This window comes from Diorhabda sublineata, chromosome 6 (genome assembly GCF_026230105.1).
Source record: "Diorhabda sublineata isolate icDioSubl1.1 chromosome 6, icDioSubl1.1, whole genome shotgun sequence".
Classification (NCBI taxonomy): Eukaryota; Metazoa; Arthropoda; class Insecta; order Coleoptera; family Chrysomelidae; genus Diorhabda; species Diorhabda sublineata.
Window position 1 is genome coordinate 27254973 of NC_079479.1, and position 15455 is coordinate 27270427.

General features: G+C 33.1%; 1 protein-coding gene across 1 annotated transcript in view; it reads left to right on the forward strand.

Moving 5' to 3' along the window:
- Positions 1-10203: 10203 nt before the first annotated feature.
- LOC130445767 (uncharacterized) overlaps positions 10204-15455 on the forward strand; it is a 44698-nt gene continuing 39446 nt past the window's right edge. Inside the window, exon 1 of the mRNA XM_056781618.1 lies at positions 10204-10457. Within this exon, the coding sequence (XP_056637596.1) occupies positions 10422-10457 (36 nt within the window). The 5' untranslated portion in view covers positions 10204-10421. The remainder of the gene's footprint in view (positions 10458-15455) is intronic.

The window sequence follows — 15455 nt, forward strand, 5'->3', positions numbered from 1 at the left end:
CTGCAAAAAAACTGGAAGTTTATTTTCTAGACAATGAAGATGATCGGTCAACCGTTCAGGAAGAAAAAATGGTACTATTAAATAATCCTCGATAATACCAAGCCAAACAATGATCGAAAAGGAGTGTTGTGAAAATTCATAATGAGATGTCTTGAAAAGGTTTCATCCGTAAACAGAATGTTGGTGACAAAATTGGGATTGTTTGCAATTATATTTAAAATCTATTGACAATATTGTATAGAGAGCTAGATAGTAGGTAGCTAATTATCTTTTAGAACATTTCAAACAGTTCTGTTACTAACATTTACTTCATCACCAATTTTTCTACTACTCCTCTCTGGATGCTGGTCAATAATTTGAAGAATCTGGTTTTCCAATTGTGGAGTTCTTATATTCTCTCATTTAGGAAAAGTTCCAGTCTCTTGTAAACGAATATGTATCTTAGTAAACGTATTAGAACATGATAAACGATTATTTGGATAACGCTGAGCATACATACGTCTAGCCTCTAAGGTATTACTAATCGTTAATCCATAAAAAGATTTCTAATTCGTTTTTTGCGTCAGTTTTTACTTTTGACATTATTTCAAAAGCTTCTTAGAATCAGCATGTTCTTTCGTAGTAGCATCACCAGGAAAAATAAATTTCACTTACAGTCTGATCTCATTTATCACAAACAATTCAACACCATTAATCTCATTAACGACAAGACTCATTACACAAGTTTATAGAATCTACAATATTTCAGATTACTTAGGAAGGACCTAATGTCGGTTTTCATATGTGAAAATTCCTACGCGTCAGTGTCGTAAATTGTTGGGACTAAGTTCTATTAGTTCTCTGAAGAGTACCATGCTTTACATTACTGAAAATAAAAGTTTAAAGCATCCGTGTCAGCAAGACAAATATGTGTTACATTTACTGAGCGATGAGTACATCGTTGGTTGAATCGCTTTAATAGTGAAAATTTTAAGCTTGAAAATCGTTTGCACTCAGGTCGTCTACCTACGTATCTACGAATTTTTCACAATTTAAGAAAATGACTAGTTAATATAAGGAATGCAATAGAATAGACCCTTATGTTTATACCCGACCCTCACGGGGTAGGGCATAAATATTCGGCGATCGAACAATTCTGGGGGGTACATTAGGGGTGACTCTATCACAGAATTTCACTGCTTTTGCTTAATAAATAGTGAAATGTAAAGTACGCATCATCAATTTAACAAAAAAGCGCTAAATATGCCGAAATTTCTGTTCACTCAGTTGAGATCTCCCCAAAAAAATTTGGAGAATTGAAAGAAAAATATTTCAGTTTGAAATGATCCATTGAGTATGAGGAAGTTTCTGCAAATGTGACAACGCAGGAGTATTTACCACTATTGACTCACTAATTTGAGGACTTTCTATGCCCCTTCTTGATGATAGATTCACCAAGTTACAACAGAGATCAAAAAGAAATATAAACAGTAAGTTTATTGAGGGGAATCGGCAATGAAGCTGATTTTGTCAGTCAAGAAATAAACTATGATGATTTTTATGTACATTGACCATCTTCAGAGTAGTAAAAAGTATGCTAATTTAGGACGATTTAATAAGGATATTAACACAGTTTTTCCCATCAGGACAATGCTAACTGCCAAAATTACTCGAAGAAATGTTCCGGTAGAAACAAAGCATAGAACTCAAAGTGAAACCACGTGTAGAATTATAACGATTTCAACCAGAAAGCCAATTATTATTAATCCGCAATTGAATAGAACAACCTCATTGACACGAGGGTCGCTACTCAAGTTTTTAGATGTGGCAACACTGATGTCAAATCTGACATTGCCATCGTAGAGTTTATCATTTTTAATGATGAATAGAACGACTGATATTTGAACATTTTCGTGCGGTGATTTTCTATTACTTTTGATGTGGATTAAACCTACAGCTGTGTACCAATCAACTCGCTTTGAATTTTGATGATGAAACACCATCTCGAACGACCGTGTTTCACTGGTTTACCGAATTAAACCGTGGTCGCACTTCGCTACAGGAAGAAGGTCGTCCAAAATCGTCTGTTGTACCAGAAAATTTCGATGCTGTGCGTAAACTGATATTGAGAGACCTTCATGTGACATACAGCGAGATTGAGGCATACTTGGTTATTAGCTTGTATACATTCAATATCTCATGAACATTTGACTGTCAAAAAAGATTTCTAAGCTTTTGATCGCCTGGAATTACTGAACATGACAAATAAATTGATAGGTCGACGTTTTTTTATACTTGAAGAAGCAGTTAATATTTTGGAGGTATCTCAATCGAAATAGAAAAATATAAAGACAATTGGTTCCAACGTATAAAAAATGTATTGATCTTAATGACGAATATATCAAAAAATAATAAAGACATATCAATCACAAATATTTGTTTTTATTTGTACCTCAAAACTCATGTAGCCACTCTAGTACCACATATTTTATGAATTCTGATCTTTTGCTTTGATTTTTGTTGAGAATTGATCAAATTGATAGCTGACCCTACCTATCCAAATCTTGACCTTATCCTTACCTCACACTATTTTGTTTTGTATAGAGTCAAAGATGGTAACCATGTTCATGTTAATTTTTAATTTAGTTAAGTTGGCAGGCGATAAGCACTTTTTGATATGTTCACGCGACAGCGAAAAAGCGAAATGAAATGGTGACAGGCAAACGTGCTCCAATTTGTAATTTCAAGAATTGCTAAGTATTGAGCAACAATCCGACGATTGTTTAGCAAGAGTTTTGTTAATAAATTAAGCTTTATTTTTGTAATCAAATCTTGTCGCCGCATGCCAAAACTTTGTTCATTAATTTTCTTTCACAGAATTGTAAGAATTGTGAACAAACAAATAAGTTGCTTCTATATAAAGTCCTGAATATTTTTCTTATTAAAATTGTAAAAGTTAGATACTGATTTTTGTGTACACTGACAGGTACATTTTGAAACTTTGTTCAATAAACTGAACATTTTGTCAACTTTAAACCTTATCATTTCTCAGCAAAGAACCCAAACCCAAAATATCAACTTTTTTGAAATATTTCTCTGATTAGTACTGCATCTATCTTATTAATCCTATTATATATTGCATATATAACCAGAACCAGTCCAATAAAAAGAAAATTGAAATAATAATCCTTAACGCAAGCATATATTGTTGAATGTCATGAATTATTTTAGCCTAGACCAGAAAAGTTATGGATAAAAAATTATGAATTTTACATTGACAATTCAAAGATAAATTACCTTACTATGTATATAATACTAAATAAATAGACAATTTTTATTTAAAAAAATTTACCTCTTATCATTCGCATCCCTTTCTTCATAACTATTATCAAATCCTCTTTTATGTCTATTAATTTCATCGTTATTTCTACTTTTACGATCTTTCACAAAATATTCTTTTGTCACCAATTGTTCGTAGGCACCTTTATGTTTAATACTATTATCCTGCTTGCACATCGCTTTTTTCTTAGTGTATTTAATACACACCGGATTTTTGTACACATACGAAGTAATAACTTTGACAGCTTTAGTTTTTACGACTGCAGAAGGTTTTATAGGCGGTATATTATTAGGGATAGGAACGTCTCCTATGTATGGTAAGTGCAGAGAGGGCAAATGACTCATATAGTGCCGAGGATTGTATAATTTAGCGCATTCATGTAACAAATTAGCGCGCAATCTAACGGTGAACACCGTTACTAAGACAATCGAGATATACATGTTCGTTAAAATACTCGCACAAGAACTGCATTAGAACTAGCAGGGCAAGTGAAATAAAGAACAATTTATAATATTTCACGCATACCAGTTATTGTGTAGGGGATAAGTGAAATTCTTAATTGAAAACTGTATTTCAATTCTGTAAATAATCGTTTCAGTCTTCTTAGTCGATTCCTTTATCAAGTTTACCCAAAGAAACTTTAGCATCATTTATGTATAGGATTTTAGAACAAGATGTATTATTAATTTAATTCTAGTTAGAAAAAGCTAATAAACAACACAATCAAAATTCTGAATAAATATGTGACACTGAAATTTCAGACAATTTTTTTAACTTTCTGGAATTTTTCAAAAAAGTAATAGTAAAGAAACAAAACAAACTTTTTTTAAGAGTCAAGTAACTTACCGAACTTCACAGTAAATATTTAAACCATTTGATTACTTTTAAAGTAAATAATTTAAATCAAAATGTTTCTTTTTACAATTATGAAAGTGTACAAAATGAGTCATATTTTGTTGGCGAGTGCTACATGTTAAAACTTGCATATTTCGTCGTGTTCATGATTGTAGTTCCCCAGTTAGCCCTGTTAGACGCAATAAAGTTAATTTTTTTTGGACCAAAACATATTTTTGTGAAGTTCGTTTAAGAATTGTTTTTGTTCTCGAAAATTAAGACTTATAAGTTTTAAAACAGACGAAACCAAAGAACTATCGGTACAAACTAGTGATCGCAAGTCTTCATAATCTAGTCAAAATTTACCGTGGACTACAAAGTGAAAATTATGTATCCATCAGGAGCTTTGACAGCCTCGAAAAACCAAAGCCGTTGAGGATAAACGTACTGTATTAATCAATAAATGTGATCAGTGACTCATGGGACCAGATATAGCCTCTCAGATCAACGAATATTTGAGTACTTGTACAGTGACAAGGAGATGTGGAGAGGCTGGTCTTTTTGGAAGAGTAGCAGTGAAGAAACCTTTTTTAAGACGTCAAAATAAATTTAAAAGGTTGTAGTGGGATAAAAAACATAGAAAGTGGACGCATGCAGATTAGGAGGGGTAAAACACAAAGAATGCTTGGTGATGGTTTGGGAATGTTTCGGAGGAAAAGCAATTGGAGACTTAGTGAAAATAGAAGGAATTTCGAAGAAAGGAGACTATAAAATATTAATTGTGACCTGTAATGTATTTTCTAGCATGTCGACGATCCCAAGCACTCCTCGGAGCTATACAAGCAATATTTGATGGTAATTTTTTGACCGTCACACCCACCCGACCTCAACCAGATTGAGCTATGGAACAAATTGGACAGAGAAGTCAGAAAGCAGTGTCCTACTTCCACTTCACATTTTTGGAATATCCTATAAAACGAATGGAACCAAACAGACAACGATCATTTGTCGAAATTGTTATAGAGAATACCACATTTGTAAACAGAAATAATAAAAACAAAAGGCGGTTACAGACTGTAGTTTAACTATTACTTAATTCTTGTTTATACTCGTATAATGAGTTCTTTAAAATATAAATCACACAAATTGGTGTAGCCAAAAACTTTTGAGCGATAGTGTATTTCAGTTACTTAGTTTCTTCATAAATCATACCTATCCGATTCAAAAATTCCTCTATTGAAAAATTAAATAAATTAGGAATTTTTTGTAACTAGAATCAAATTTATATTGTTAATTTACAATAAAAAAACTCCAATTCCAATGAAACACATTCGATTCCAGAAAGTCGAAATATTAAATACAGATGTCGCTTTGAATATTTATTATAGAATTCCGAAGATGATCTACGTATTTAACAAAATAATTTGATTTGGTGTCCATTAGTGATTGGACCTTCGTAAATTCTTCCAATTTTTCATCAAATGGTTGCAATTAATTGGTCTTAACTTATACTCTTCTCAGTCGTAAGGGGCTGTGGAGGTACTGATAGCATTATTCTTTTTTCAAACATCCTAAAATAAGGAAGTATTATTTACAATTAATTTTTAACCTTCGTAGTTCAGGTTGGAATACTTCTGAAGTAACTACAATTGAGGAATGTCGCATGGTTAATCAGGTGCCCGTTCCATGATCAACTCTTTACAACTATCAAAATTGGGAGCATTTATGATCCGATAATATAAATTTGAAAAGAAATTTGACATATTATTCCATGTAATAAGTATCTTATTATCATTTTTATTCTAATCGGTTTCAAAGTTAGTTGGTAAAATCTAAAATTGATATTAATTATTATTATTATCAATTATACGTTGTGGAATTGACAAATGGAATAAAATCGTTAATGAATATATGAGGGCGAGCTGGGAAAAAGGCTTGAATGCGTGTGTTGTATGTTTGAATACGCATCTATAAAAAATTTATTTATATAAATATATATGTTGGATTTTTGGGATTCTAGACTTAATTTATGTACAATATCCTATAACTATCCTCAACTGCTTTAGGTTTTATTCACTTTTCACAATTTTCCAGGAGTTTTCCAAAACTATTACTTCACAAAATACGCATGTCTTCAAAGCATTGTATACAGAATTCCAAATGACTACAATCTGACAAAGTATTTTATAAAAAATAGTTTACTGGTGATTTGAAAAAATGTTTTGGTCAAGGATAATTAAGTAGGATTCTGTATCAGGTGAAACTAGATGTTCATTTCATGTCAGTTCAGCCATCTAGCGATGCGTTACAACATCATTTTCATTCTCAAAGTTAGTTCTCATTTCAAAGAACATAGTAATATTAGCGTCTAGAGCGCTAGATGGCAGTCGAACAAATTAAAACATATATATCTGTGGATATACGACAATTTATACATATTGACCGTTGAATATGATAGAACGAATACAGGAGTTACAGGAATGGAGCTTGAAACTCCAAAATGAATGAGAAGCCTTACTACCGGGGTACATCTGCGAAAAGGCAGAAAAAAATACTACGAAGCCATTATAAGGAAACAAGAAGAAAAAATGAGAAGACAAAATAAAATAATTAGAAACCATACAAAGGATGAAGAGAAATATGTGAAAACTTGGAAAATTGGAAAGTTTTAAAGGTATGCGAAACAAAAAAGCGGAGGACGTCCACCCTACTATCATAGAAAATAAAAGAGAGAAGATTAGATGCGAAAGCTCCAAAAATCTAATAATAAAAGTCAGAGACTCTAGAGAAAGTAAAATGGAGAAGGGAGAATATAACAATGTAAAGAACAACAAATCATACAAGAAGAACTTGAAAAAATTAGGAGAGAGAAAGAAAAGAACAGGTAAAAGCGGAGAGAAGACCACCTCCAATAATATTAAAGTTCCTACTCATGTACACAGTTATAAAGAAACAGCAAGTGCTAAGAAAATTCGACGCCTAGTGCATTATGGGAAACTACACTGGGAAAATCATACCTGCAATAGAGGCTTTCAACAAAATGAAGATGCTCCTAAGTGAGAATAAAGGGATTAAGTGGTATACGTACTTACTGAATGAGGAGAAAGAAAAGAAGCTTGTCAAAAAAGACTGGCGGGAATCGACCTAGAACAAAAAAAGCATGATGTACCTGTATAACGCGACAGGGGCTAAGGCTTCAACAATTGACAAAGCACGTGCAACATGAATGTGCATTGCGTAAGATGCGCGGAAGCGCGAAAAGCAGCAGACTCCACCCTCAGTAAAAACAAGAAGCCAAAATGCAAAAACTGATGAGAAGAGCACCCAGTGAACTACTGTTGTCCTACAAACTATGGGCTTGGAAAAATCGAAGGTTAAGTGATGACGATAAGATTTGTTGAAGCTGAACATCATTGAAGAGACGACACACAATCTAATCGGCTAGCACTTTCTTCATTTCTAAGTGGTAAAAAAGTCAACTTAACATACAACCTACTTTGATTCGATAGAACTTATTCACGAGACTTTTAAGAGCTTCAGAAAGCATAAGGTTGGTTCTTCAGCCAACATCGAGATTGTGTTGCTGTAAATTAAAGTGGACCCTATTGGCCGAGAATATTTAACGTTTCACCAGGAAGATTCCAGTATCTTGGAAATTGTCACTATGGGATTTAATAGAGTTATTTTTAGCACTATCTGTAGTTTCTTTCTGTTGGCTGCAGTGAATGACTGCCACATTCATCTTATGATTGGAAAACTTTCTATGAAAAATAGCTTCAGCAGATGAAGAGAAGTTGTAATGTCGACAATTTGATATGCAGTTTAAACACCTTGACTGAAGTTCTAGAATTTAAAAATGTTGCTACAGAAGCTTTGGTGGAATGTGGGCTCTAACTTATAGGATGGAAGTACTCATAAGATGGCGGTACTGATTCCTCAGCATCGGTTGTCGGATTGAAGTAGGAAATCAAGCGAGAAATCCTTAGCTTGAAAATGGATTGGTGGAAAGGCTGGACAGAGTATGAATGTATGACGAGAAGAAGTGTATATTCCAGGGTCCAAAAGATCTATGATTCAATTGGGCTTTGTTCTCCAGTGACTAAGAACCAAAAACTTCTCATTCAGGTCTTGGCGAGCAGAAATCATTGTATGGATGATATATAATATAATCAAACCTTTGGTGAAGTTCTCCAAAATCGATTTTTGAGTGAAATTCACAACAATAGTGAAGCTGAATATGTCATAGTCAACCTAGTACAAGCGAAGGTGCCAATCATTATTGCCAATATTAATTAAGCAATGTTCTAACTTGAGTTGAGAGTTGTGATTGGCATTCGATTTCTTTCTATAATGTAGCGTTAGTGTAGACGGCGATTATGGTGTGAATAAAGCGGTTACAGATGAATTGAACGACTTTAATTTAATAATTCCTCTTATGAGAAGGAAATAACCACATCATTTACATGTCTAGAATTGCATTTTGGAAATTAAATTGAAGAATCTTAAAATGATAGGTCACGACGAAGATGCGCGGCAGTATAAAGTCAGTAGTGCTGTCCAAAATTAGAAAAATATCACATTATTAGATGAAGCATGACGATAAATCTACTGCAGATCATTATTCAAAAACGATCATTAACGTCAGCCGTCGTATATGTATTAAAAGACTGTTCTAAGTAATATACGTATCCTTCCTGAAGTCATTTCTACTAGTAGCAAGTGATCTTTGATGCTTGATTAACTGCTCTATGTAATTGATTAAACTCTGATTCGGGCGCTTATGTCTGCAAAAAAATATATTTATATTCCGTTCTTATTCAGTATAGCAGTTGAATTCAGAAGAATAATAGTATAAATACAGTTATCTCGAGAAAATTTGAGACTATCCAGCAAAATATAATGAGTTAGAACTATTTTCATCAGACACGGTCGTTGGTAAACTTTGCGGATTGTTAGAGATCGTATTTCTGGAGAGTATTTTTTTTTTCGATTCGATGTGAATGTTTGCTACGGGTGTAAAACATCCAAAATGTGTTAGGTTCAATGTCTTTTTATCGTGCATACTCTGGAAATACCGATTATCCAAACTGAATTATACTTTGTGGCTTGTTTACTTTTCTCTGGAAACGATCGTATAGAAATGGCGCTTGATATTTAAGGGGAGGATTGTATTTTCGAATTAATTCTATATCATTGAAAAAGAGCTAGGGCTCAAAATTTTTTAAGAAATAATAAAGCCTAAGTGTTAACATTTGTTTCTTATAAATCATCCTAAATAAGTTGATGTTATATATTTTTTTAAATTTCATTTTAGTGTATCTCGACGACAAAAAATAGTTTCTACTATAATTTCGAAATATATCGAAACGTATCCTGCCGCTCTTCAAAGGAAAAAACAAATCCTCCGAAGAGCGTGATATCAATCACCCTTTTTGCAAGGAGAGGCAGTAACTACTGACTAGTTTCGACGTTTTTACGTCTCATCAGTTTAACAACCCTCGTTCGGTTTTGAGACAACGTCAAAGAGCGTCGCTATTTGTTTCATGTACGCTAACTGACTACGCTAACGCTAACTGACGCCATCCTCACTTCTAACAGCGAACTACTGGTCAAGTAGAAATCTAGCGTAGTCGCCGATAATATATTTAGCACTATGAAGCTCCCGTTTTTTAGACAAATAATAAAATATACTTTATATACGAAAACTTTCAGACATTCTTCTGATTCTTTTTGGCATTGATAGTTCTGTGACGGAGACGATTCGAAAAAAGTCTCCCAGAAATGTTTACAATCATGAAATCAAAGTTATGAATTCACACCATACCAAGGGTTGTGCTTCGAAGTAGATGCTTAAACATTTTTTTACATTTTTAAATAGATTTTCATAATTTTTATTCGTGTATCCGAATCTAATTTATTTATAAAACCTCAAAGACACGTGCGATATTATATCAAACACTTTATGTTTCCATAGACCTAATATAATATAAATATAAACAACTACGTAACTTTTTTATTATATTGAAATAAAATTAGACGCTAACAGATTTGAGCTTCAATCATAGTTGAAGGATTTCAGTATTTCGTGCTGCTAACAGGACGGTGAAGTCATTATTATTTTTACATCGCGTTTGATATTTCATTGTCGACGTTACCTAGTGGAAATTTACCTTCAACAGTAGTGAATTGGTTATTCGATATACCTTCACCGATTTGTTGTGATTTGAACTTGGCAAAAGTGAAACAGAAAGTGTTAGTTTTAATTAGCATGGATGCATCACAGAATAACACCGTCAAATCAGAGGTTAGTGTTTACTATTATATATTGATTGATAGCCAATATAGTACTGATGGAGTATTTTATTTTGGATATCCGATTAGAATTAATCACTATTTCTCTATGTATAAAAAAAGCTTATAATATTAAAATGTATGTGCGACGGGAAAGTTTACTGAAGAAATTACACTACACGTAGTTCCCAAAATTATTGGAATGAGGGTTGTTGTAGTCTAGCGGCGCCCTATGATCTGCCAGCACATACCGCACAGTACCCGAGGTTCCAGTATGTGTGATCACTTACAGAGAAGATCCCTTCATCAGCAGATAATATCTATCGAACTAAGCGAAGACGAGTTGTGGAGAGATGAAAGGATAAACATCATAGGTCGTTGGCAAATGCTATGGTATGCCTCGAATCAGGAAAGATGTAGCAACCGCAAGTGGACACTTGGAATAGATGCCTCCACGAAGAAGTAAATTACTATTTGACCAGATGTTCCAGAGAATATCTTCACATATTCAAATATGAGGATTCCCCGAAGTACCTAGCCTGTTGGAAGCAACTAAAGTGCATGTATTCTTCATATATCCGCGTTTCAGCATGCTTCGTCACACCTGGAAAGCTGAAATAGAAGTTATAGTGATGCCTGGATATATATTAACACGTTGACTTCCAACTACGAGGTAATTCGTAAATTGCTTTCTTTTTCAGGACACCAACTACGAGTAATCTTGTCCGGTGTTTACTGGCCATTTTTGTGCAGTTACAATTAAACTCGGAATATATAAGTGCTAATATCGATAGACAGATGGGAAAAGAAAAAAAAATTAATGCATGATCAGAAAATTCATTAAAAAACGCACAAACAATATATTTATAAAAGTTAGTTCAAATTCACGAAATAAAGTAATATTTTATTGTTTGTGGGACTTCTTAAAGCAATCTTCCACATAAAGGGCTGGCTTTCCTTTACATGGTGGACAAAAATAACGCTTTTCTCTGCGTTTTTTTTGCTTGGTTACATATACGACATGGCTATGTCGGACGCCGCTTTTTTTCGGTAGTTGGTAGACTCTCTAAATAATGAAGCTGGTTGAATTGAATCTCTTCTCCAATCAACGCGACGACGAATTCTTCTCTGAACTTGATCAGTTTTATTTTAGAAGTTACTTTTCGAAAAATTTTGTGAGCTTTGTATATATATATATATATATATATATATATATATATATATATATATATATATATATATATCTATGATATGTAATGAAACCTTTTTGGACCATCTAATAGTCTTTCTTAGATTTGCGTAGTACTCAATTTCATTTTGAGTCAGTGGTCATTTCTTATCCATATTAGATTCTTGATAATTTAATTACAATAATAATTATAAAGCAAAACACTCAAGAAAGACGTAAATGTAATGCACTCGACAATATCTGAGATACTACGGACGAATATGGACGCGCTTATATGATTTAGCTTTAGAGAAGCGACCTGTTGTGTCTGCGTACGAATTAACTCGTAGTTGGCTTCCGCGAAGAGAAGCCAACCTCGCAACATCTTTTTTAAAATATTTTATGCTTTTTATGATAACTATGCACTAGAATTTGAGTTTTTAATAATATAGTGTAATTAAATCAAATTGTCATTTTAATCGAAATGTTATCAACTGATTTGATGATAAATTGATATTTTTGGAATATCGGACAATATTACTTTACCCTTTCACTCGTTTTCAATAAACAATACGATGAAAATAAAACTGCTAGGTATCGCCAACTCAACTATCGTAAAATTGACATGTTTTGCGTATCTGGCAAACGAAAGTACCTAAAAGTTTGGTCGGATAACACTTTTCCCATATTTATTATGAAAGAATCTTTTATTTAAGGTTGAAATGGAATTGCTGGTCATCGAATTATATGTCATCCAAAAATTCACATGTTTTCCAACTTGGTAAAGGAAAAGTTATCAGTGCCCAGCTTTCCTAATAGTAGAGTTTTGTCGAAGTATACGTACTTAAGCAGCTCCCAATATTTCAGATTGCTGGTAATAATTACAATTTTGATCTCTTTAGTTCGATACCAATTTTCACAAAAACTATTGTATGTTTGTCTTAGCACTCGTATATTAAGGAAGTTTCCCTGAATGGGTTTGTATTGTATTTTATTGCATTTTATTTTATTATTATTATTATCGTTGTTTCCAAATCAATGAGACCCAAACATGTATGTGCGAATATGGAGCCAATTATTTTAACAGTTTTCCAAAACTTGTAAAAATATATAATTTATAAGCCGTTTCAAATAGATATCTTATAAATCAGGTATCATGTAAATCGAAGGATGGGAATGGATTTATAAAAAAATATGTAAATGAAACAAATCATGTCAAAGTCGTACGGTGACATTGAAAGTATTTTTTAAAAATGCAAACTTCAATGCCATTATACCTATGTTACAGTCCCAAATAAATAGTGGATAACGATGCATGAACGTCGTACTTCATATAATAATAAAATTTCATTATTTTCGAATAAATTTCATGTTGTCTAATTTGTCGAATCACGGAGAAAGCAAATTGTTTGTTTAAACAAAACAACACGGGAAATAAGAATATGTAGAAAACTGTAACGTGATACTGAGTATTTGTTTTAACAAGAGGATTGTGTTATGAGAGAAAAATAATACCTAATGATTATTTTTGTTATATCTTTCTTACGAATCATCGTTTGTTTTTGATAAACAAATACTTGCTATCTAATTGAAATTAATGACGATGTAAATTATACAACGTGAATTTTGTAAATGTTTGTAAATGAGTTCATAAATTTATCAAACGTTGTTACTTTTATACGAAGATGGTCACAGAAGTACCTGGCCTGACCTAGAGATGGCGGTAGTTGCTGTAGTATTTGTTTGGCAGCCATCAATAGAGAACGTTTTTAGTGGATTTGGTGAACATGGAAGATATTGGTTATGTGATATAATATTTTCATTTGAAAGGCATTAGCGCAATATAAGAGCTGACTACAACTACTCTGGGTGATACTGTTCCTTCGTAATCAACAGTAAAATATTGGGTAGCAGAGTTTAAAAGAAGCCGTACGACCTACGAAGACCAGCTTCGCAGTGGTCGACTAAATGATGACGACTTCAGAAATGTTGAGGAAAATCCACAAAGTGGTACTGGATGATAGTCGACAGAAAGTGAACGAGCTAGCAAACATAGTAGGCATTTCAAAAAGTGTGGTACATCGCATATTAACTGGAAATTTGAATATGAGTAAGCTGTGCGCACGAAGGGTGCCGCATTAGCCCACAATGGAACAAAAACAGCGCCGTGAAAATGTTTCCCGTGTTTAGCAATCTTTCACAGAAATATAGCCGAATTTTTGCGCCCTTTCATAACCATGAATTAAACGTCGGTCCATCACTTCGCACCCGACACAAAAGATCAATCAAAAAAAGGTCATGACGTCGGTTTTTTGGAATGCGCGTGGGATAATTTTCATTACAATTTATTGCAACGTTTCAGCAAGAAAATCAAGCGAAAACGGGCGCATCCGGCTGAGAAGAAAGTGTTGTTACATCAAAACAATGCACCAGTTCACACATCCATTATCGCAATTAATGAATTATAGTTTGAATTGCTACCTCATGCACTCTATTAGCCAGATTTAGCCCCTTTGGATTCTTTTCTTCGAAAAGATTCGAAAAAATGACTTGGTGGTCAAAGATTTTCCAATAATGAAGAGATGATGTCGGCAGTTAATGGCAATTTTGAGGACCTTAACAATTCTTCTTAAAAAAAGGTTATCGAACTTATTAAACATCGCTGGGAAAAGTGTATGGATCGAGGTCGAAAAATAAATATATATATATTTTTAATTTTTATATTTTATTTGTTGGGACCATCCTCGTATATAGCTGGTCGATGTGATCCGTCAGTGGATACTGGATTATATTTTTCTAGAAAATGCGATGACGGCGACCCTTGTCATAACAATCATTTATTTACAATTGAATGAGAAACGTAACAATGGACCACACTTTAAATTGCAAACCATTTTTCAGGAAAAATATTTATCATAACAAAAGTTTGTAATATAAAATACTTCCACTTCAATATAAACTGAATATTATAAAAATTTGAATGTAATGAGGTATTTGGAATACCCAATAGAGATTGTCTACGTCATATCCGTAAGAGCGGGCCAACTTAATAGCAACGTATAAAACAATTATCCAAATCATATTGATGTTGATCATTTTTTCTCTTTTATTTAGATTTTGTAATTTAACATGTTACTACCAGTTACTCCATACCTTCCATATATCGCTTGTTATTTTCCTAGATGTATTTTCATTTTTTTCACCACATTTTTGAATGGGTTCAACACCATACTCATTTTACAATACGGTCACGACACTGTTATATTTTCCATTTGATATCTATGATACCATGGTCTTTTTTCCCTTAATGCTCGTTTTTTTACGAAATTTATATTAAATATTTAATATTAAAATCTTATCAAAAACGTAAGGATATTCAAAATATAAGCAAATTTTGGCACAACACATTTCCGAATTCATCATTCACATCCATAAGCGTTCTGGAAGAATATAGCAGTTCAGCAACTGAAAATGGTTCTTCCTAACAAAATCAGAACTCTAAATAGTGCGTTGTGACCAAGTGGCGCAGCGAAAAAACGGTTTATCATTCACTTATATCGTACTCAAATCAAATGAAACGAAGTCAGAAAAATAACAAAGATACAAATATTTTATGTGAAGAAACTAATAACATAAAAGCTACTTACCAATCATAGTTTGAGGACATTATTTCTTTTTGTGTTGGTAATTCGCAGATTCTAGAAAAGAGTAACAATACGATTAAGCAAGTACGTTCTTTTAAACGAACATACTTTAGTGCCGTCTGCAAGCGACACAGAGTAATGGATTCATTTTTAGTCTGTGGGTTATTTTCCATTTTAGGGCTTGCCCTGTATTCTCTAC